Below are 24,320 nucleotides of genomic sequence, written 5' to 3' on the forward strand. Positions count from 1 at the left end.
CCTGGTTCTGCACTCAAGAATTACTTCTGGTGATGCTCAGGGGACCATATGGGATGCCCAGGATTGAACCTTGGTCGGCTGCGTGCAAGGTAAATGCCCTTCCCACTGTACTACCACTCCAGCATCCTCATCTGTTCTTATTGGGTATGTAAGATTATGTCTGTGTGTATGTGTTTCTCTGAATTCCCTTCCAACTAGCTATGGTATCTTACTGGATCTCTAATTACTAAGTTAAATACAATCTTTGACTTGTAGATTCATGCTTTTCTGGGGGTCATGATTATGCAATTCAAAACCAAATACCATTAAGTCTTTTTGTTCACAGTTAATTTCATTTCCTGGTACCCATTTTTTAGTTGATTTGAGCAAAATTAAGCATACGATTATGAGGGCCATTGTTACACAATCTAATTAATTTTAGATTTTATATTTTTACAATGTAAAGCACAGTCTTATCACATTATATGGTATCTTTTCAGCTGTATGTTGACTTGTTAAGTAATAAAATAGGGAGAAAACTGTCTTCTGTGATTTCAAAATACCAGTCTGTCTGACAATAGCACAGTGGGGGCTGGAGCGATAGCACGGTGGTAGGGCATTTGCCTGGCATGCGGCTGACCCGGTCGACCCGGGTTTGATTCCTCTGCCCCTCTCAGAGAGCCTGACAAGCTACCGAGAGCATCTCGCCTGCACAGCAAACTGCCCGTGATGTATTCGATATGCCAAACACAGTAACAACAAGTCTCATAATGGAAATGTTACTGGGCCCGCTTGAGCAAATCGACGAACAACAGGAGGACAGTGCCGATGATGGGATGTATGACAGTCAGCATTAAATGTGTTATCTTCCATTGGCTTCTGAAGCTAATCAGCATTTTAACATCATGGTCATGGTCATGGTCCTCCCATTGTTCGTTGATTTGCTTGAGTGGGCCCAGTAACGTCTTCATTGTGAAACTTGTTGTTACTGTGTTTGGCATATTGAATACATCACCTGTAGCTGGCCAGGCTTTGCTGTGCTGGTGAGATACTCTCGGTAGCTTGCCGGGTTCTCCAAGAGGGGCGCATTTTAACATACAGGTGAAAATATAAATAGGATTTTGTTATTTTATTGAAGAAATCTTTATAAGCACAAAAATTCGAAACAAGAAAAGCTTGGGAATGTTTTCTTTCTCCTGCATTTTTACACTTTATCAGCAATGATTTCCTTTGGCTGACATCAAACATATATGACTTTTACCTAGGATGGGGAGATTGGGCTCACCTAGTGGCAGTGCGTAAGCCCATGAGAGTCATTACTGATTGGATGCTCTTTTGCACTTTTAGTTTTCATTGACTAATAATGACCTCCTTCTTTTTGGATGTGTCCAATGTGTCTCTAAGGAAAGAATCTGATCTGTGGTTTTCAAATTCCTTTGGAATCATTAAGACCAGAAGAAAAGCTATTGTAAGACACTAAAGGCCAATGTAATCCTTATTCTTACTCTTAATTAGTTTTCTTTTGTCCTGGTCCGTCTTGAGAGGAAGAATGGGGGAAAAGGAAAAAATAATAACTTTTTAAAAATAAGATTGTTTTCATAAAATTAATTCTACTTTTGGGGTATGTTCTAGTGAGAATTCTTCTGAATGACTTACCATTTGTCAAGCGATCAAACAAGAAAATGTCAAAATCCCACATTCCCACTTTGGAGAGCATATGCTGAAAAGGCAAAAAATAAAAACCAGCACAATAAACCATGTAAGAGACTCAGATATTTACTTTATACATATGGATTAAACAATTAAGAATTTGAAAATAGTAGCATACTAATGCCTATAGCTGTACTGTCTAGTACAACTGGTTTGTGATAAATCTTTTTCTATTGCTAATTAACAGAATAAAAGGGATAGGCCCTGAAACCAGGCTGCCAGGTTCCATGTCAGTCTCATCTCTTATTGGCTATGAGATTAAAAAATTTTTTTTGTCTTTGGGCCACATCTGGAAGTGCTCAGGGCTTACTCCTGGCTCTAGTCTCAGTGGCAATTCTTGGTGGTGCTTGGGGTTATATGGTGGTGGGGATTAAACCAGGGTCTGCTGTGTACAAGCAAGTGTACTTAACCCCTGTATTATGTCTCTGGCTCATAGCTGTGGAAACTTGAGCAAGTTTCTTAACTGTTTTGAACCCCAGTTCCTAATTTTAAAAATGTGGCTAAAAATATTATTATCTCACAGGGGTATTACAAAGATTTAATAAGGTGCTTAGATAGGGTTTGTAGCTAGTAAACATACATGTTAGGTATCTGTTAAAATTGTACTCCGTAGTCTCTATAAATTATACTTGAGATATTTAAAGTCACTATAAACTACACTTGAAAGTAGATGCAGTGCCACAGAAATAGTACAGGGGTTTAGGTGCTTATGCAAGATATGCATCTGATCTTGGTTCAAATCCCTGGCACCACATGTCATCCCTGAGCACCACCATAAACATTGCCAGAAGTAAACAAAGAGTAAGCAGAGTCCTGCCTGGAGTGGTCCCAAAGCTAATGAAAGGGAGGGAGGGTAGGAGCAACTTATGATCTTAATAGCACATGTTTCTTAATAGTACATAGCATAATGTTACTTATCATGAACATTAAGATATTGTCTTTAAGTTCCATTCAAACTAATATAATTTATTCCCCGAATTTAAATCCCTTTGACAGTTTGGAATAGAAGTAAAAGGCAGGTTTTTTAAAAATACAATTGTATATTAAATTTTACTGTAATGTGCTTTGTAAAAATAAGTCTAAAACAAATAGAAATTGTTTAAATAAATTAAAAATTATAAAAGGCAACGTGTCATGTTAACAGCCCAAGTGGAATTCAGATGGGTAATTATTGGGTTATAATTTCAGTGAAGTAATAACCCATTGAAAATTCAAAGGTTTATTTTGTTCTACCTAATTATTAATCTACCAGTTCAAATTCTCTAAATATTTATTATGTAAATAAACTTTATACATTGAAAACAATGATAATAGGTAGCATGAGTAAGGCATAAATATATTAAGCCTGTAAACGTGCTTTGCATCATTTCGGATTATTTCTGTGAGGTGGGTGTTCCTTAATTTTGTATCTGAGGAGAAAGTTAAGATCTGCTAAATAACTATGTAGAATCACAGAGTTTTAGTTACAGGAGTACGACTCAAACTTGGGTGCTCTCAGCAGAGACAGGTACTCTTGGCCACTGGCTTGCTGTGAGGTTATGGGGGGATAATTAACTTACCCTTGCTTGTCCAAGGTAGTCCTCATCCAGCAAGTGGAGAGGTGCTTGTGGGACAATTCCACGGAGGAGTCTTGAGGCATGGAAGTATCTTTGAAAGCTTAATAGTCTTTTCACCTTTTTCTTGGTGCCAATTTCTCCTGAGTGTGTTGTATCTGGAAAATAATCAATTCAGAAGTTAGATATTTTTATTTGAATTTCATTTTTATAAAGTTCTTCATAATAATTTATTACATTTAATATTCAAACACCAATACCACCACCATTGTGCCTTTCCACAACCATATTTTAAATGCTTCCACCTCAAATCTCAAGCCATGCCCCACCAAGCAAATCCAAAACAATTAATTTTGTAAGTTATATATTTTTAAAGCCCATTTTATCCTTTTATGTAAAAACACTGTGCATTAGAACGGAGGGAAATTTAATATTATCAATGCTGTCTTAAGTACTGTCTAATTAACTCTCAACTTGAAAGTCTAGCACAAAAATATTATTTCTTATAGACTGTGTTCATTAAAATGTTGAGATATTTTTGGATATAATTTTGGAAGACATGAAATATAAAATAAAAAACTTCACTTTCTTATTAATGATATTGGTATTCTTAGCGTAGTAAGTGAAATTAACATTAACATTCATTTGAAAGAAATGCTATTTTCTTTTATATTGAAACCAAGGCATCAAAATTTAGCTCTTGTTCTCATCATATATTCTCTTTACACTGATTAGATATTTCAATTAAATTAGAAGAGTTGAGACTATATTATCTTAGATATGAGAAAATTGTTTCCTAATGTCTCAATGGCAAAAGGAATCAATGTTTCCAGCACAAAAACGATGTAGATTCAATTTCCTGACAAGAAGCAGAGAGGTTGATTACTTTCTGATGGAGTGTATTATTTCTTATTAGTAGCCATAACATCTAATCCTGTCAATATTTTAATATTCAAGTCACATGTTATTTTCACAACCTATCAATATTGTCAGAAGCACTTTAGGCAAATTAATTGAACATCAATCAATATGTCTCACATCTCATCTGAAATTTTATAATTCACATTAGTGCTACATAAGTGTAGCAGTAGGGACCTGGAAAAGCCAATTATGGATCTGAAATCAATGGAATAATCTGGTAGGAAAGCATATAGTTCATATAGAGAAATCAGTTTTCTTTCATGTCTCTTCCCAACTCTTTTCTTCTGTGGAATTCAAAATTATAGCAGATTCTAGGAGTAGAGAGAATAAAGAACAAGGACCTCCTAGGCACTCCTCTGTGGCAGGCAGTGACCAAAACAAATATATTACATAAGTTCTAATATAGTTGCAAGGGCTTATCTCAGGACAGCAAAATCTACTGCTCTTACAAAATGTCACCCAATTAAAATTATTCAAGTATATCATTCTTCTTCTTTTTTACTATGTGAACTCTGCATTGTAAAAGGAGGTAAGTTATATATGTGCATCATTCAACATGAACATGTGTATATAGAGCATTAAACTTACCACAGAAACTTTACACTGAAAATAAGAGACTTAAGCTGCAACCACCAAACTTTGTAATGGACCTGTCAAGGTGGCAGGTGGGGCGGAGGATGGAGATGGGAACACTGGGGGAAGGAAGTTGACAATGGTGGTGGGGTTGATGTTGAAATATTATATGCCTAAAACCCAACTATTAATAGCTTTATAAATCACAGCTCCTTAATTAAATAGAAATTACTAAAAATCTCTAATTTTATTTTACATCATTCAAATGACCCCTCCTTTTAAAAATTTATTTATTTATTTTTTGCATTTTGGGTCACACCCGGCGATGCTCAGGGTTACTCCTGGCTCTGCACTCAGGAATCACTCCTGGCAGTGGTTGGGGGACCATATGGGATGCTGGGAATCGAACCCGGATTGGTAGCATACAAGGCAAACGCCATCCCCGCTGTGCTATCGCACCAGCCCCTCAAATGACCCCTTTGCTACACCCCTTTATGAACCTAAGTTTCATGGACAGAAAGGCAAACAAAACAATGTATGAAGTGAAGTACAACTGATGTTTGGCAATCAGGAACACACTTGGTATTAAGGAAGATATATATCTTGATATATGTAAAGGAAGATATATATATTATATATATGTCATGGATAAGTTCATACTCATTTCTAGCAGTTTACCAAATAAAGTCACAAGATAAAGAGGTTCATTTTATTATTTAAAAATACTTTTTAGTTTTGAGGCTGGAGAGATAGTACAGTAGGTAGGATATTTGCCTTGCACATGGCAAACTTGGGTTGAGTTCAATCCTCAGCACTCCATTATGGCCCTCTGACTTTCCACGAGATTCCTAAGGTCAGAGCCAGTAATAAACCTGAGCACTTCTGCGTGTGGTCAAATTGCCAAACCAATAACAACAACAACAAAAAAAAACCACCCAAAACAACAACAAAATAGACCATACAAGAAAAACTATTAACTAGAGAAAAGACAGGAAGACCCCACAGCTGATAGTTGCTACCAACATAGCAATACCAAAATACATAAAACAGACTTTAATAGATCTAAGGGAAGACATTGATGACAATATAAAAACAGTAAGGAACTTTAGTTCTCTCCATTTACAGCAAATTATTTCAACAGAAGATCAAGGAAACAAAGGTCTTAAATGAAAAATCAGGTAAAATGGACTTCATAGGTATTCATAGAGAATCCCAACCCTAACCAACAGAATATCTTTTTCTAGTGTCCATAAAACACTTTCAATAACAAGTCATACATTGGGACACTAAATGTGTTTCAATAGACTTATAAAGATTAAAATAATGTCAAATATCCTTTTTGTTTTCTTTTAGGGCCACACCCAGTGGTGCTCAGGGGTTACTCCTGGCTCCGCACTCAGAAATTACTACTGGCGGGGCTTGGAAAATTATATAGGATGCTTGGGATTGAACCCAGGTTGGTGGTGTGCAAGGCAAATGCCCTAACAACTATTCTATTATTCCAACCCCTATCCTTTCTTTTATTAACTGTATAAATGTGAAAATCAATCAAAAGAGATGAGTTGGGGGAAACCGCAGTTTTGTGGAAAAAAGAGATGGTATTGAATACATGAGACCAGTTGTAGTTACTGGTCTCACCATTCTACAAAGAAGTGATCGTTGATGTCAAGAGAGGAGTTCGGCAGGGTGATACCATTTCACCGAAACTCTTCAGTGCCACCCTCGAGAACATCATGCGACGACTGGAATGGGAAGGAATGGGAGTGAAGATAGATGTTCGGCAACTACACAACCTTCGCTTTGCTGATGACATTGTTTTAATAACACCAAACATCAGCCAAGCGGCACAAATGCTGGCCGACTTTGACCGTGAGTGTGGAAAGGTAGGACTACAGCTGAATCTTACGAAGACAATGTTTATGAGAAACAGCTTTGTTCCTGATGCCCCATTTGCTCTCAACGGAACGACCATCTCCGAATGCAACAGCTATGTGTACCTAGGTCGAGAAGTCAACATGACAAATGACCTGGCACCGGAGCTGCGCAGGAGGAAGAGAGCAGCTTGGAACGCCTTCAAGAATGTCGAAGAAATAGCTAAGAGAACAAAGAACCTCCAGCTCCAGGTACATCTCTTTGATTCCACTATTCTTCCTGCATTAACATATGCCTCAGAGACCTGGGCCCTACGCAAACAGGATGAGAACGCTATTCAGGTCTCCCAAAGAAGAATAGAAAGAGCTATGCTTGGAATATCACGTTTCACTCAAATGAGAGAAAGAATCCGGAGTTCCAACATCCGTCGACGATCAAGAATCAAGGATGCTGTCTCATTTGCCAAGGTGTCAAAAATCAGATGGGCTGGTCACGTAATGAGATTTAAAGACGACCGCTGGACTAGAGCTGTTGCTGACTGGATTCCACGGGATGTCAAAAGACCGTGTAGCCGCCCACCTACCAGATGGTCAGACTTCTTCCTCAAGATCATGAACGATCGGTTTGAGGCTCTTCATGTTCCCAGAGCGAACAGATGCCATTGGGCTACACTAGCATGCGACAGAGACAAATGGAGACGTTACTGGCGCCCGCTCGAGCAAATCGACGACTAACGGGAAGTTAAGTGATTAAGCGATTAAGTGATTGAATACATACTGGGTCAATGAGGAAATCAGAGGTAAAACAAAAAAGATAATTGAATATGTTTATAAAATTCTTGACTTTGAGAACTGAACTGAGTTTAAACAAAAGTATGTCTTTATTCTTAGGAAGTCACTGTCATTGTCACTGTCCTCCCGTTGTTCACTGATTTGCTCGAGCCGGCCCAGTAACATTGTGAGACTTGTTACTGTGTTTGGCATATAGAATATGTCACGGGTAGTTTGCAAGGCTTTGCCGTGTGGGTGAGATACTCTCCGTAGCTTGCCGGGCAATCTGAGTGGGGTGGAGGAATTAAATTTGGGTCGGTGGTGTCGGTTGCATACAAGGCAAATGCCCTACCTGCTGTGCTATCGTTCCAGCCCCATTCTTAGTAAGTATGTGCTGAAATATTAAAAAAGTGGTTTTGGGGCTGGAGCGATAGCACAGTGGGTAGGGCGTTTGCCTTGTATATGGTGGACCTGGGTTCAATTCCCAGCATCTCATATGGTCCCCCAAGCACGGCCATGGAGTAATTTCTGAGTGCAGAGTGAGGAATAACCCCTGGCATTGCAGGGTGTGACCCCAAAAGAGAAAAAAAGTGGTTTGATGTAATCAATTAATTTTCAAGTGATTATGAAAAATTATACAGTTGTAAGGTGGCTATAATAACTGGTGAGCTTGAGTAAAGGTGAATGCTCTTTGTTATATTTTAAAAGTTTTCTATAAATTTGTAATTATTTTATAATAAAGAGTTCAAGAAGAGAGGATGGAGAGAGGAAAATTAAAGGTTATGACCTGAACTAGAGATAACTTTGAAGTGGTTTTGCTACTTAGAGAAGCAAAGAAGTGTGGTGACAGATAGTTTCAGATAAAACAATAATAAAATAAATTAAATCAATGAAATAGTTATTGCTGTATTCTATATAGGATAAATTTAAAAGGAAATATTTATACAGTAATTTATTCCTTATTTATATTCTATGGGAAAATGTTTTCATTCTAAAACACTCAAACGAAATCTGTGTAGCTGGGAATATGTCTATATACACATATTTTCATAAGAAGCAAATAAGATAACCTCGAATTATGGAAATATGCCACAGACTTAAAGAATTCAAATTACAGATTTTTAAAAACAGCTATTCAGTTTTTCAAGTGGCACAATACTTTAAATGGATTTATAGTTAGGAAAACGGCACTTAAAATATATACACAAAAACATTCTCAATTGCACAAAGATCATCAAATGCTATTTTAAGATAATAAGGCTATTGATAAAGTGCAAGATGCAAGATTTTGAAATCATTTTCTCAAACTTCCAGATGGCATTCTAGGGCCTAGAATTTTCTGCACTGCCCTTCTTTGGGATTGACATTCAATCTGACACTTCTCTTTCCCCTTTTGCGATGACAGATTCGTTCTTATACATAGAACTGTCTTTTTCATTAGGTTTTATGTCTTTGGATGCCAGATTCCTGTTAAGTTTCATTGAATTTCCACAACATGCTGCAAGTTTATAGGTTCTATCAGCATACAAAATGAAGAATTAAGTAACTTTTCTATGTGCAAGCTCTAGTTCTAAATTAGAGTGATAACTTGAAAAATCAGGTTAAAATTTTTAAAAAATTTTGGGTGTTTTTGGAGTGAAAATAGTAGATTCATTGCATAGCTCTTATACTCTTAGTACAAATCCTGCAATTCAGGCCTCAGATCCCTGCAATACTGGAAGTTTAGTAGAATTGTTCAGATGATCAGATGATCACGATCACGGTCCTCCCGTTGTTCATTGATTTGCTTGAGCGGGCCCAGTAACGTCTCCATCGTGAGACTTGTTGTTACTGTGTTTGGCATATCCAATACGTCACGGGTAGTTCGCCAGGCTCTACCAAGCGGGCGAGATACTCTCGGTAGCTTGTCGGGCTCTCGGAGAGGGGCGGAGGAATCGAACTCACATCGGCCATATTGGCTGCGTGCAAGGCAAATGCCCTAACACTGTGCTATAGCTCCAGCCCAAATAAAAATAAAAACTAAAGGCATACACAAGAATATTAAGATCAAGGGCCAGTGAGATAACAGAGCAGATAGATATTTGCCTTGTACATGGTTAATTGGAGTTTGATCACTGGCACTGCATCCATATGCAGTGAGCCCCTGAGCGCTGCCAAGAGTGATCCCTGAGCACAGAGCCAGAAATAAACCTTGAGTATAGCTAGGTATGGCCCCAAAGCAAAAAGATAAAAATCAAAACAGAATTTTATGACTAACACAACCAATTCTAAAAGAAAGTTGCTCAGTTTATATCAATTTTAAGTAGATTATTTAAACAAATAAAAGAAGCTTTATGTAGAAAAACAATATTGGCAGATTTCTAAAACATATAAAACAGACTTCTAGTCTTCTTGACGAAGCGTCAGTCTTCAAAAGAGACTTATTTCAATGTATTAAACAGTATATTCAGTTTATTTCATGGGTGTTTAACAAATGGCATAATTCGGATTAGAAAATTGGTTGTAATAATATTTGCTCAATGCCCATCTTTTACATCTTAGTATCTCTAAATATATTATCCATATGCCAAAAGGAACCAAAGCTACCCCGAACTTTTATAAGTAAAATATTATGTCTATTTTAGTCTTTGAAAAATAATTAGTGGTCATAAATTATCAAATTTGCTGACTTTTTCGTGTACATATTTACAGAAGCTAGAAAATAATGGGTAGACATTTAGGACAGCCGAAAAATGATTGGGTATGTAACATTAGCAAGCATAGAAGCTTCTGTTACGTGGATGGACTATTTTTTCTCTGCATGTGGGGATGGTTTGTGTGTGTGTGTATGTATGTGTGTGTGTGACAGCAAGTGGTGTCAGGGGCAGTTCTATGCTGGGAGATGCTACTGGTGGTGCTCTGAGAACCATGCAGCGCTGGCGACCAAGTCAGGGTTCCTACATGGAAAGCAAACACTCCAGCATTCATCTATATTTTATGACAAAGTCATTGTAATTAGCTTGAAATTCTGAGCAATTGGATTGAAATAAAATATAAATTGAATTCCTTAATATATAGTGCATTTACTAGGCTTAGTCTTGAATGGAAAAGAAAGAAAGTAAATTGAAAGAAAGTAATTAACATCAGAAAGTAAAAATTGCATCTGATATAATACCAATAACAAAAATGCCAAAAAAATTTATCTTAAAAAAGAAAAAAATAAACTAAAACCCCCAATCAAGCACATCATTACCTTAAAATTTATCTTGAAAATGGGAACTCAGTTTGAGTTAAAGGGAGTTAAGTTATTTTAAGGTCTTCAAAATTATATCTTGAATAGCAATATATTAAAGTCCCACGTCATTAGCTCTTCTATGTACAACAAATACTCACGACTTTTTGACGGCTGTCACTAGAAGAAGAGTTTTACCTCAATACTGCCACAGAGTGGGAGGAGGAGAAGGAAGAGGAAAATCTTTAAGACAGGATAAATTGTTTCTCTCGTTCTATTAGTTAATGTTTATTTCTTCCTCAATTGCCATTTCTCTTTTATGTTCTTGACAGTGAAGAGAAAACTAACATGGCTGATATGAGTCATACGAAAGTAGAATGACTTTCTTCTTTTCTTGGCCTCAGCCCTACTGTGCCCAAGTGTTAGAAGTGGCGTTCTGAGTGTTCCAGGGGGTCAGCTGTGGTCCCCTTCAATTATAGAATGCCCCCCTCTTTTTGGGGAAAAATAAGCAGTTTTTTGAACATATTTTACCTACCATAAAATTAATTTCAACCCATGAATTAAGAATCTTTAACTTCCAGAGCATAGGGATAATTGAAAACTATTATTTCCAATTATTCCCCCCCCCCTTTTTTGTAAGGAGAGAAAAAGTTCTTGAAAATAAGCCCTTAAGAGAGCCTTTTTTTTTTTAAAAAAAAATCCCAGTTTGAATGAAATTTAAATGAATTAGGAAGAGGCAGGTCAAGTTTCCTCAGTTCTAAAGAAGGTATGTGTGCCAGGCGCAATGTGGTTTTATTGAACCCTACACTCCTTGGAGTTTGAAATGTTTAGTAAATCCAGAGTTTTGAGGGCAATGGTTTGTGGTGAGCAAATTGAGGTGACCAAACTTTCAGTTGATTCTAAGTCTCTAGGGGTTAGAAAGTGCTGGATTAACTCTCTAGTTCTCAGCATATATTTAAAGTAAGTGTGGGCTTTTATCTAGAGGCACTTATTTGGATTGTTCTAATTCAGTTAAAGAATTCCATATGTCTGTTGTAATGTACATCTGCTCTTTCCCTTCACTCTGCTACTTCTTTCCTCCTCAACCCAGGCTATCAGATTAACCCTCTGATTTCCTCTAGTTGTAGCTGCTCCAGTCTCTCACCTACCACTGACAGATTTATTCTTCAAGCACCACTTGACTCTTACCATGTCAGCCCTCTCTTCCAAATCATTTGATGCTCTCCCATGTCAACTTAATTAAGTTTATATCATTTATTCTGGTATACTTTCATCACACATCCCTGCAATCTTATGCCAATTTCTTTTGTATTTTGATCATCCACCAGTTTCCCTAAAACAAATAGGTTTCTGCTTTTGCTTACTGTCCCCTCCTCAGCTGCCCACTTCCAAAGTCCCCAGGGTTCTATGCATTTGGACTGATTGCCACATTTTTTTTCTTTGAATTGAAAATATTCACTTTCCAGACACCATTTAACCCTCAAAACCTTATTTCCAATATTTCCTTCTCAATCTCCTAGTTAGTTGCAATAAGATCATTCTGTGAGTCCTCCTAATGTTTTGTGGTCTGTATTGTAACTAGTCATCTTAATTCTAACTGTGCAGCAAATGTTGCTCAAGTTTGTAAACCCTGGTCAGGGTAGGACAACCATGCATTATGTAATAAGGTGCTGGCTTAAATCTGTCATTGAATGAAGAAATGAAAGGATGAGGGATTATTGACTAAGATGTAAACTTTTGATTTCCTGCCACTCTTACTACTAATTGGTATTGTCATGAACTGTATTCTGATTAGGAAACATTCTTTTATCTAACATATCTTTCTCCGAAATGATCCAGGTGGATGACTTGGATGCACTTGAAGGGAGCTTTCTCCTTGTTCACTTAGAGAAGGTAGATTCCAGGCAGAAAAAGAGTTATGATGGTTAGGACTCATGTTATGCATGTGCCCAGAGGGTTTATTCTCAGAACAACATGGTTACCCAAGCACAACTGAACTGATAGTTTGATTGTCCAAGAATAGTCAGTGGGCCCTGGACTTCCTGAGCACTGCTTGGGAGATACCCTACCACTGCCCTCCCTACCAGCCCTACAAAAAATAAAGTAAAAAGGGTAGATTTCTAGGGCTGGCTATCAATGGTAGTGGTAAAATATCTTTGGTAATCTCTCCTCAAATACAACCCTGATAGGGATGATTCCTTAGGTAATGGGCCTTGAAATTCTATCACTTTTCTCATATTTTTGGGAGGCTTTGCAAAATGCCTACAATTGTACTTTTTGAATGATGGGAAATTAGTAGAGCTCTATATAGAAATTAATATCTCAAAAAATCCAGAAAAGAAAATTTATGCTCTTCATTTCTTTGAAAAGGAAGTGTATTGTTGTAAGCAAATTCTTTCTTCTTTATAGGCTGCAAGGTCTACTTGATTGAACTCTGAATGAATCCTGTGATTTAATGGATCGAGTTAGTGGATATTAGACATAGCTGGAGTAAAATTCTTTAAATGTAAATATCCACCCTAGTCCAAATGAGGGGCTGGAGCGATAGCACAGCGGTAGGGCGTTTGCCTTGCACACAGTCAACATGGCCGACCCAAGTTCAATTCCTCCACCCCTCTCGGAGAGCCCGGCAAGCTACCGAGAGTATCTCGCCCGGACGGCAGAGCCTGGCAAGCTACCCGTGACATACTCGATATGCCAAACACAGTAACAACAAGTCTCATGATGGAGGCGTTACTGGGCCCGCTTGAGCAAATTGATGAACAACGGGAGGACTGTGACCATGAAGTCCAAATGAGAACTCGGTACCTACTTGAACACAGAGATCGGTCCTTATGGCTCAGGGATTTCATGGCAACTTAAGTGTAATCACCTCTATAGTTTTTGGAGTAGGAAACTCTTAAAGAATAAGCCCTCACTAAGACTTAGTCATTAACAGACAAAGGAAAGTATGTATCTTCACTTTGAGCTACATTAAAGAAAGAAATAATATGTTTTTTGAGGGGTCATGCCTGGCAGTGCTCAGGGCTATTCCTGGCTCTGTGCTCAGTGATCACTTTGGTGGCACTGAAGATTGATTCTGGGATGGATGAGTGCAAGGCAAGCGCCTTAATCCCTATACTAACTCTTTGGTCCTTAAAATGGTGATTTCAGTGTCTAGCTGGTGTACCTAATCTAGAACAAATATTTTTGCCTTACTACTCCATTTATTTCATCCTTAGTGAGAACAGGACTTGGGACAAAGTATGATGAAACTAAGAAATACTGAGTACATGCTGGGTAATTACATCACCATCATCATCCCATTTTATTTTTATATAAATGAATGCTGTGAAGTTAGTAATAATAGGCAAATTTTATATATGTAGAATGTATTGGAAAGATTTAGTAATTTATTAAAACTGATTAGTAGAGAAGCAAGGGCTAGAAATCCGTCTACCTGCTCTTGGAGAGAATTCTGTTGATTATGGTTCTGCTCTTTCCAGCAGACTAGCACCCTATTTTCTGTTTTTCTTCTTTTCTTTTACAGTTTCTAAAATTTTTTTCAATTTCTAAAAATTTTATGTTACTTCACAATATTTGATTACATTCAATATTCAAACACCAATCCCACGACCATTACATCTTCCCACCACCAAATTTGGGATGTTTCCATCCCAGACCCCAATCCCTGTCCCAAAACACAAATGAAAGAATATATTTTGTATTGTCTGTTATGAAGAACTGCTGAATGTGCTTACAAAAAGGTGTTCATATAGGAAACAGTTGAAGATTGTTCTATTTTGGCAGGATCTATAAGACATTCTATAGGATATCACTAACATGCTGTTATGGTTTGGGTGATGTGAGCTTTGGTATATATGTCTGAAAATATGTATATATGCATATATATATATTTCCCTCTGATTGTTGCCTACTGTCTGAACCCACCAAATATTAAATGTGGTAATTATGGAAAATATGTAGGGAGTGTTTTATGATGTGTTGCATGGCCACTTACATGACTGCGCGGTCCAGGAATATGTTCACTCATATGTGAAACTCAACCTGAGCATGTGGAAAGCGGCTTGGAGCATGGCGGAAGTTGGGTTGTGGAGGTTGGCTGCCAGGTCCCTTGGGATTGGGAGGGCTCTCACCCGCCCACCTCTGGGGCGCTCCGAGTGAAAACAGCCTGGTACAGAGTCTGGTGGCATGGTTATGTGGGCCTCATTTTATGCTCCTTTCCAGGAGAAGCAGCCGTGGGTTCTGGAGGGTGTCTGATGAGGAGATTATTTGGTGCCAGCAGGGTATGGCTTATGGGTAGCACCTGATTTTCATTGAGCTGCACTTACATCACTACTCAGGGAATCGCAATTTCCCTTCTTAAAAAAAAGTGTAATAAGACAAAAACAATAAAAGGAAATGCAAATATAATTCAGGCAAATTCAATGCAACATAAATACATTCATTTTAAATCAGCAAAGATATGTCTGGCCAGGGATATAGTTTGATTCCTGGTGCCAGATAGCTGTACAAGCATTTGGGGGGAGTGGCCCTCACAACAATAAGAAAATAAATCAACAAGGATTTAAAGGTTGAAGAATAAAATTATTATCATGGTGCACAAATGCAGAGTGAGAAACACAACATTGTTAATATTGAAAGGCAACTTGTAAAATAACTAAATAGAAAAGTAGAAAAAGAAAACCAGAGAAGGAATTTCTTAGTAAAATTGGGAAGTGATTCTATGCATGTAACTTTCTTGTTTCTTTCATTAAATGTGTAAATGCAGTATTAGGAGGTGAATAATAAATCATTTGTGGGCTTTAAAATTGAAAGCACATGACATCAAAACCATAAATGTCAACACAATTGTAAGCATGTTATTTAAACTATGATAACAATACAAATAAAATAAAAATAAAATAAAATTGGAAACACATGCATTCCTGACATTGACTTAATGTGATTTTGTTATTATACTAGTGCACAAAGAAATTCACAGACGTTGGTTAGTCCCTCACGCTTTGGAGGAGACAAACAGTTTTGTTGTGTACATAGAGTGGAGCAGCAGATTCTGCAGAAGGGAAAGAGTGGGAGGTATTTGGGCAAACAGGCTGCTCAAAATAAAACTGACAGGATGTACACAGGCCTCCTGTTTAACCATTTTGGAGCCAAGACTTAATGTCACCTAAGAATTTGCCTGGAGGAAGATGTTTTTTTGTGAGACATGGTCTAAGAGCATATTCTTACTCGTCTAACTTGGATAAACATTTTCTTTTTTCTTTTCTCCTTTCTTCTAGAAAACACGTCTTTTTGCGGGGATGGGAAGGAGAGAGGAGGAGCCTTTGCTATATTAACATACAATCAGAAATAGTTATATACTAAATACATAATATTAGTTGTTAGCTGTCCAAGAACAAAAATAAAGTCCTTTTGTCATGAATTACCTATTTAGCCATTCCGAGTATTTCTTGGTGCTTAGATCTAATAAGTGTGAGAGACAAATATTCAGTGAGCTCCTACTCTGTGCAAAGTATGATCCTGGCATTGTTACAACTTATATGACTCCTTTCACCAGAGAGGAGGGAGGGAGGGAAGGAGAGAAGGAGAGAAGGAGAGAAGGAGAAGGGTGGAGAGATAAGGAAAGAGAGGGGGGAGAGAGAGATTTTTTTATACAGAATTTTCAGGAAAGCATTTCTTCCATAAACTCCCCCAGAGAAAAGAGATACAATGGAGTCTTTATCATTTTTACTACTGTTTCTAAGAAGTAGTTTAGTATAAAAATGTCTGAAAAATAAAATAAATGCCTAGACATGATCAAATAAAGTGGAAAAAACCATCATGAACAAGATTACTGATCCAGTGGGTTCCATTCTCACGTGAGGGATGATTTATTTTGCTGCTCAGTCTTCATGGAGTCAGAAGTCTGTTCTTCTACAGGGATAGAGTTGTAGTGAATTAGGGGTTGTGACCGGGTGGAGAGGATGAGAGAACAGATTGGAAGGAAAAAGGTTATGGAAAGAGGAGGCACATATAAGCACCCACCATAGGTGGTTTCTGTACCAATAAAATCAATCTAAGCAGTAATGCAGAAGCTTCTTTTGTTTCTGTTTTTCTGTATCCTCTTTATCTCACCTGGGTTTGAGATTATTAATAATGAAATTATTTTCATTCTGGTAATATGTGGGTCCTGTATGCTATTTCGGATGCGGTGAAGATTAAGAAATTTAAAATAGAGATCAGTGAGAAAAAACTGCCAATAGGAAATGAGTTCCTATTCATCAGATTATACATACCAATGATCTTAAAAACAGGCTTATGGAATGTTATATTGAAAAATATATAAGATTATACACATAACCTGTTAAAGTCATAGAGACATCCTCTCAAGTAAAACTTGGGGAGCTGCAAACAGCAAGGAGGGAAAGTAGGGTGACTGGTTTTGACAGTGGTTTCTCGTAGTAGTTCACGAACATTGGATTTCATAGAATAGTTTTCAATTGCTGTGTATTAAGGAGGCAGTAGAAAGGAAAAGGGACTAGACTGGTCGCTATGGAACTATTTCAGTTCAGGACTAGCAAAATGATCCCAGAAAAGAACTGTCCTTGGTTGTCTCAAGATCACATCTGTCCCTTTGCCCTTCTTTCCATCTCCAAACCTTGTCAGAATTAAAAATATTTATTTTACTACAGCAGTGTGTGTGTGTGTGTGTATGTGTGTGTGTGTGTGTGTGTGTGTGGTGAGGGAGAGATGAGTTGGAATCTGCACTATCCAAATGCTTTTACAGAGGCAGGTAGTATGGTTGGATAATTAAAAAAGATCCTTGTGGACTTGACTCCTTGGGAGTAGTTATGGTACTCAGCTGTGCTCCACTTAAGTAAGCCATATTAACCTCAATCCTAAAGCTCTACTTTGATTCTCAGCCAGTGGGACTAACTAGGCAGTGCCCACATGCAGTGATGAGTTAGAATAAAAAGGGTATTTCTAAGGAATGTGTTCTTAACCTATTGTAAGATCATGGTGTCAACTCTTAGTTCTTTAACTTCGTCTTTTAAGTAAAACAATTGAAGTTGACACACACAGTTCACTCTCTAAATTATTTTTGCTTTGTTTTGTTGGGAGGGGAACACACCTTATGAATCTGAGGACTTATTCTTGGCTCTCTGCTCCAGGATCACTTCTGGTGATGCTTAAGGGACACTATGTGATGCCAGGGATGAACTGGGGCCAGCTGTGTGCAAGTAAAGCACCTGAACTCTTATACCATCTTTCCAGTTCCACACAGTGCACTCTCAATAAAGATTAGTGTGATGTGTACAGAAAGCCCTAGTCAGAATGCAATTACTACCTAGGAAACACTCATTAACCAACCGAGAACTATGGTGTGAATTAGCTTACAATTAGGTTGGCTATATTAGATAAACTCTGATGAAGGTGTATAGAAGGATCAATCTATAGCTTAGGGTTCTATGTCAGAAGGAAAATTATGGAGGAGGATAATATTGAGTTAAGTAAGCAGAGTGGTGAAGGGTGCAAAGAGGAGATAGTGGATGGCTGTAAAATCAACTCTGTGGTTGGTGTTCAGTGCTGGTGGTCAGTGTTTCTATACCAGTCCTTTTCCCAAATAATAGTCAGCAAAACATCTATACATACATACTAGACTTGTTACCTTTGCTATCCCACCACTAGTTAACTTGTTAACCCATTACTAGTTTCTTGAGGGCAAGGGATAAGCCTTATATACAATTCCCAAAACTTAGCACATGAAATGAGTAAAAGAAGGTATGATAGTCAAAGAAGAAATTTTGCTCAGGGGTCTTGCAACAGCATGACTGAATTAATAATATCTATCATTGTATAAGCAGAGGAACAGAATACCAAAAGGTTAAGGAACTTAGTTTAAAAATAAAAAGTATAACAAGTAGAACAGGCATCTGGAGTTCCCACGCCTCTCATTAACTGATGCTGAATTTTTTTGTGTGTCACATGTAATAGAATTAATTTAAAAAATCAGGTCTATCTTGAGCTAAAACTAGAGTTTTAACCTTTTCATCTTTGCAAATAAAGCTCAATTAACTATTTTCAATGACCAGTTTTCTGATGAGAATTAGGGGGGTGGATGTCAAATCATCACTTTGATAACTTGTACAGGACATATCTGAGTCAAGTCTATGTGCTAATCCAGGTTTCCAAATGAATGGAAATCAATCTCTCTCAAAATGCCAGGCATTAACTCTTGGTTAAAAGCAAATCTGCAAATCTGTTGAGCTTCTTCAGTGTCCTAGAGAATAGCCCTCCCACTAATGACAAGTCACAGTTTGTCCTCTTGATGACCTGGTTGGGTTGACAGATTTCACACTAAGAGTGAAGAGTGAGGAGTGTGCTATTTGGAGACTCTCCAGAGCTATTCTTCAAAGTGTCAGAAGGATCACAACAGGGCGTAAGGTTCAGAAGTTCAGTGAAGTTTAAGATCCTTCGCCCTGGAAAGGTTTCATTAATTTCCCCTCCACTTTACTGTACACCCCAATGAATGCTGCAGTTGCAAATTTCTCAGCATGACTTGGTCAAAATCCACTCAAAATTAAGCCAAGAATCTGTTTTTAAAGCTATGTTGTGAAAATGCGTAGCCCTGGGAGGCTTAGATAATTCAAAAAGTATCTTATTTTCAGTAGCCATATTTCTAGTTATGTTGAATTTCAGATTCTTTCAGAAGCTCCAAATCTGAGATATTTTTTCTTAAAAGCAACCAACATTTCTTAAATTTACTATAACAATCCTTATTCTTGAATGACTAAAATATGAAGCATTCTTAAAGAATTGCTATTCTTTGCCAAATTTAAGGCAAGAGAGAAGCTTTGCAGTTTGCCAGAAGTGAAATCTCTTCATGAACATGTACACTAAAACTATAGGAGTGTGACTCCTGCAAGTGGCACGGCCGAGTGTGTGAGCACTACATCTTGATGTGTGACACCTGGGAATCAAAACAACATCAGCAGAAGGAAAAAATAGGATGAGATTGGGAAAGAAAATTTAGTACCCCAAATTATCACTGATGAATTGAAAAGTCCAAAGGGACTACTAACTACATTAGTCAGAAGTGGAAAGACTAAGAAATAAATAATTCCCCTGTGGGATTGGATTTATGAAATCAACATGGGAGGCATTGGGAAATGTTGGAGGGCACTTTTGCTTGTCACATGAGGAAACATTGATACCTGATGTCCTGAAGTAATGTAGACAGTCTCATACCTCAAAAAATTGTGTATCTTATTTAACTTTTTATGGATCATTCATAGAGATGAAAAGCTTATGTATAATGATCTTAAGCCTGGAATAAATCTTTTTTGTCCACATTACACATAAACACAACTATTCTTTCTATTGTCTTAATATTCTCTTTTCAGTAATGCAGATGCTAAGTAAATCAAGGGAGGAAGGTTATATTGACAGGGAGAGCTACTGAATAGGACTTTATCAGAAATTGCTCTTCTTTGCTCTTCATTTTAGAAAATCACAGTGGTAAGACTTTCTGAGATGTCCGATCATGTTACTCACCAGTTTTTTTTTTAATCAGTCTGCATTTGTAGATGCCACAGTCATATCAATCTGCAAATATTGTCGCTATGAGACTATATAATTATATCTTCTAGGTGGTGATACCCAGTACATATACATTAAATATAAAGGAAGTAACAGATTGCTCTTTTGTGTTTCTGCTTTGCAAAACAACTGGGTGTATAATGTCTTTTTTGTTGTTGTTGAAATTTATGCTAATAAGTAGGCTTTGTATTTTCATTTACAATAGTGAGAAAGTCACTGTGATAAACAGGAGGGATTGGATCTAAGAGGACTGAAAGCCATTCTTCTAGGTAAAAACTTAGCTAGTCATATTTACAGCATTCAGCTGAAGAGAAGGACTACATGGAGGGCGGGATCCACAGATCCCGAAGGAAAAAAAAAAAACAGGTTCCAAAAAGAGCCGAGATCATCGGGAAGCCCCAGATGGGGTAGGTACCGCATCCCGCCTCACCCAGATGGAACCCCGGTGACCAGAAGCCTCTACAACCACAGCTCCAGTATGCGGGAACTTGGACTTTTCCTCAAAACCGTGCAGCCGCTCACGCGGCCGGGCGACATCTCTCTACATACAAAGTGATCCATGGGAAGTAAACCACCCAACGTTTCTCTCTGAAAATCATAGTTAAGTTTGGAGCACAACCACAGCCCCAGAAACACAAGGACTTAATGCAGAATCCAGCAGCCTGGAGCAGAAAAGTGAATGGGCTATGCGTTAATCCAGGCCATCATGACTATCCAGAGGGGAAAGGGTGTTGCCCCATTCGCCCTCTCCTCTCTGGAAAGAAAGATGGCGGCCACATGGGAGCCTTGTGGACAGCAGGTATGAGCCGGGGGTGTGGGGGCGATTAAAACCTCATGGGAAGGGGGGCGTTCCGGTCCGTCCTTCACGCCCTAATGAGGTCACCAGTTGCCCCCTGCGAGCGGCTCTCCAGCACGGCCACGGCCCCAGAAGCACAAGGACTTAATGCAGAACCCAGCAGCTTGGAGCAGAAAAGTGAAAGGACTATGTTTTAATCCAGGCCATCATGTCTGCCCGGAGGGGAAAGGGTGTTGGTCCCTTCCACCCTCCTCCCTCTGGAAAGAAAGATGGCGGCCACATGGGAGCCTTGTGGACAGCAGGTATGAGCCGGGGGTGTGGGGGCGACTAAAACCTCATGGGAAGGGGGGCGTTCCGGTCCGTCCTTCACGCCCTACCGAGGTCACCAGTTGCACCCCGCGAGCGGCTCTCCAGCACGGCCACGGCCCCAGAAGCACAAGGACTTAATGCAGAACCCGACAGCTTGGAGCAGAAAAGTGAATGGACTATGCGTTAATCCAGGCCATCATGTCTGTCCGGAGGGGAAAGGGTGTTGTCCCATTTGCCCTCTCCTCTCTGGAAAGAAAGATGGCGGCCACATGGGAGCCTTGTGGACAGCAGGTATGAGCCGGGGGAGTGGGGGCAACTAAAACCTCATGGGAAGGGGGGCGTTTCGGTCCGCCCTTCACGCCCTACCGAGGTCACCAGTTGCCCCCCATGAGCGGCTCTCCAGCACGGCCACGGCCCCAGAAGCACAAGGACTTAATGCAGAACCCGGCAGCTTGGAGCAGAAAAGTGAAAGGACTATGCGTTAATCCAGGCCATCATGTCTGCCCGGAGGGGAAAGGGTGTTGGTCCCTTCCGCCCTCCTCCCTCTGGAAAGAAAGATGGCGGCCACATGGGAGCCTTATGGACAGCAGGTATGAGCCGGGGGTGTGGGGGCGACTAAAACCTCATGGGAAGGGGGGCGTTCCGGTCCGTCCTTCACGCCCTACCGAGGTCACCAGTTGCCCCCCGCGAGTGGCTCTCCAGCACGGCCACGGCCCCAGAAGCACAAGGACTTAATGCAGAACCCGGCAGCTTGGAGCAGAAAAGTGAACGGACTATGCGTTAATCCAGGCCATCATGTCTGTCCGGAGGGGAAAGGGTGTTGCCCCAGTCGCCTTCTCCTCTCTGGAAAGAAAGATGGCGGCCGCATGGGAGCCTTGTGGACAGCAGGTATGAGCCGGGGGAGTGGGGGCGACTAAAACCTCATGGGAAGGGGGGCGTTCCGGTCCGTCCTTCACGCCCTACCGAGGCCACCAGTTGCCCCCCACTAGCGGCTCTCCAGCACGGCCATGACTCCAGAGCACAGAAACCAATTTCTTAACTATCTGACTTTCAGTAGAAATACTTCCAGGGTCAATAAGTAAAGTAGCAGAAATCCAAAACCAACATATAATTCTTGAACCCAGCTATAGAAAGCAAATCACTTCACAATGCTTTATCAGCATGTCTGATTTGGGGGTGGGGGGGTAAACTCTAAATAATAGTGGTGAATCTTTTATTGAAACAATGAATCTAATCAAAGCAGATAGAGTGTTAACTAGAATTCATCTGCCCCACAGGGACTGGGAGGGGTGGGGGGTGGGGTTTTATTGGGGTTCTTCATGGTAAAAAATAAGTTTTGGTAAACGGAAATGTGCTTGATATTTGCATGACTGAGACCTAAACCTGAAAGCTTTGTAACCTTTCCCATGGTGATTCAATAAATAAATAAATAAATTAAAAAAAATAAAAATAAAAAAAATAAAAATAATAAACTTCACCATAAAAAAAAACTTAGCTAGTAAAATGTAGTTAAGTTACAGACTTCTTTTTGTCTGTACCATGGAGAGATGAGGTTTTTTTTTGTTTCACAGCTGCAAGCAGGAACCAAGGTTGGAGTATCCCCAAATTCTGTCATCCACATTATAGTGATATATTTTAAAACATGTATGTCTAAACCACATATGTCTAAACCACTATATATTACAAGTTCACTGTTAATTTGGTATTGACAAAAGCAGATTTGATATGCAATTATATTTTTCATAATACATATTTTAAAATAAAGTTATAATGATAAAAGTAAAATAGTCTTGTTTACTAACAATAAGATCCTCTTTTTTTTCTTTTTTTGGGTCACACTTGGCGATGCATGGGGGTACTCCTGGCTCTGCACTCAGGAATCACGCCTGCGGTGCTCAGGGGACCATATGGGATGCTGGGAATCGAACCTGCATCAGCTGCGTGCAGGCAAATGCCCTACCCACTGTGCTCCAGTCCCAGATCCTCTTATTTTTTATTTATTAACATTTTTAGTTTTGGGGCCACACTCAGTTATGTTCTGGGGTTATTTTTGGCTCTGCACTCAGAAATTATTCCAGGCAACTGTGCTTGAAGGACCCTTTAGATTGCTGGGGATCAAACCTAGGTGGGCCCTGTGTAGAGCAAGTGCCTGCTCCTCTGTATTACCTCTCCAGCCCCAATATGATCCTCTTCAGATCCTTTGGTAAGCATATTGCACTTGGGGGAACAGTACTATAAGGATATGTATTAAAGAAGATCATAGACTTGGAAACCACCCCTTCAAGGTAAAGAATGGTCCAGCCATATGCTCTCATTTTTGTTGTTGTTGTTTCTTAGTAAGAAAATATTGTTTTTTTCCAGATATTGCATTTCAAATCTAATGCTTGTTTATAAATAATTATAGGTAGAGTGTAATATTTAAAACATAATATCTATTCCACATGATATTGACAATCTTCATGAAAATAAGCTTTACTGAACGCTTAAAAAATTTCTTAAAACAAAATAAAATCTCCAGTGACTGTTGTGTGGACAATTTTGTATTAGTAAGTATAGGATATGTTAGCCATAGCAGCAAGTCCTTTTGCATAAATATCTTAAATAATTTGTCTTTTGTTTTATAATTCAAAAAATGTTTATGCAAAGCATTGTTCTAGGCACCATGATATAGAAGTGAATAAAATAAAGCTCCTCTTCCTGAGGACTTATATCCACTAACATGAGAATAAAAGGAAAGTTGATTTACATTAGCTCCAAAAAGAAAGAGATGAGGAGATAGCAACTCTTCTCATTTGGCATTAATTTAGCATAGCAAAGAGATTTTAAAATTCTTTTAACTTGTATAGTTTTTCTATCAATTTATATTTTTGTTAAGTCTTTGCACATATTTACTGAGCCCCTTTTAAATCCACAGTGTAAGGAAGTGAATTTAAGAATTTCTTAATGCTTTGGGTAAAGGGTTTTGCCTTTCATATGTAATTTAAATCAAGCACTTAAGTCCTGAAATTACCTTGAATCTCCCTTCCCTATTATTGATGCAGTTA

The 24,320-nt window shown here is 38.8% G+C and overlaps 1 protein-coding gene across 2 annotated transcripts in view; it reads right to left on the reverse strand.

Annotated features, from left to right (window-relative positions):
- PDE7B (phosphodiesterase 7B) overlaps positions 1-24,320 on the reverse strand; it is a 355,250-nt gene that overhangs the window by 42,989 nt on the left and 287,941 nt on the right. For both annotated transcript variants that reach the window (XM_056126213.1, XM_056126214.1), the window contains 2 exons: positions 3,249-3,400; positions 1,636-1,699 (listed from right to left, as the gene is read on the reverse strand). In XM_056126213.1, coding sequence (XP_055982188.1) covers positions 1,636-1,699; positions 3,249-3,400 — 216 coding nt within the window. The remainder of the gene's footprint in view (positions 1-1,635; positions 1,700-3,248; positions 3,401-24,320) is intronic.

The sequence above is a fragment of the Sorex fumeus genome, unplaced genomic scaffold (genome assembly GCF_029834395.1).
Source record: "Sorex fumeus unplaced genomic scaffold, SorFum_2.1 ptg000061l, whole genome shotgun sequence".
Taxonomy (NCBI): Eukaryota; Metazoa; Chordata; class Mammalia; order Eulipotyphla; family Soricidae; genus Sorex; species Sorex fumeus.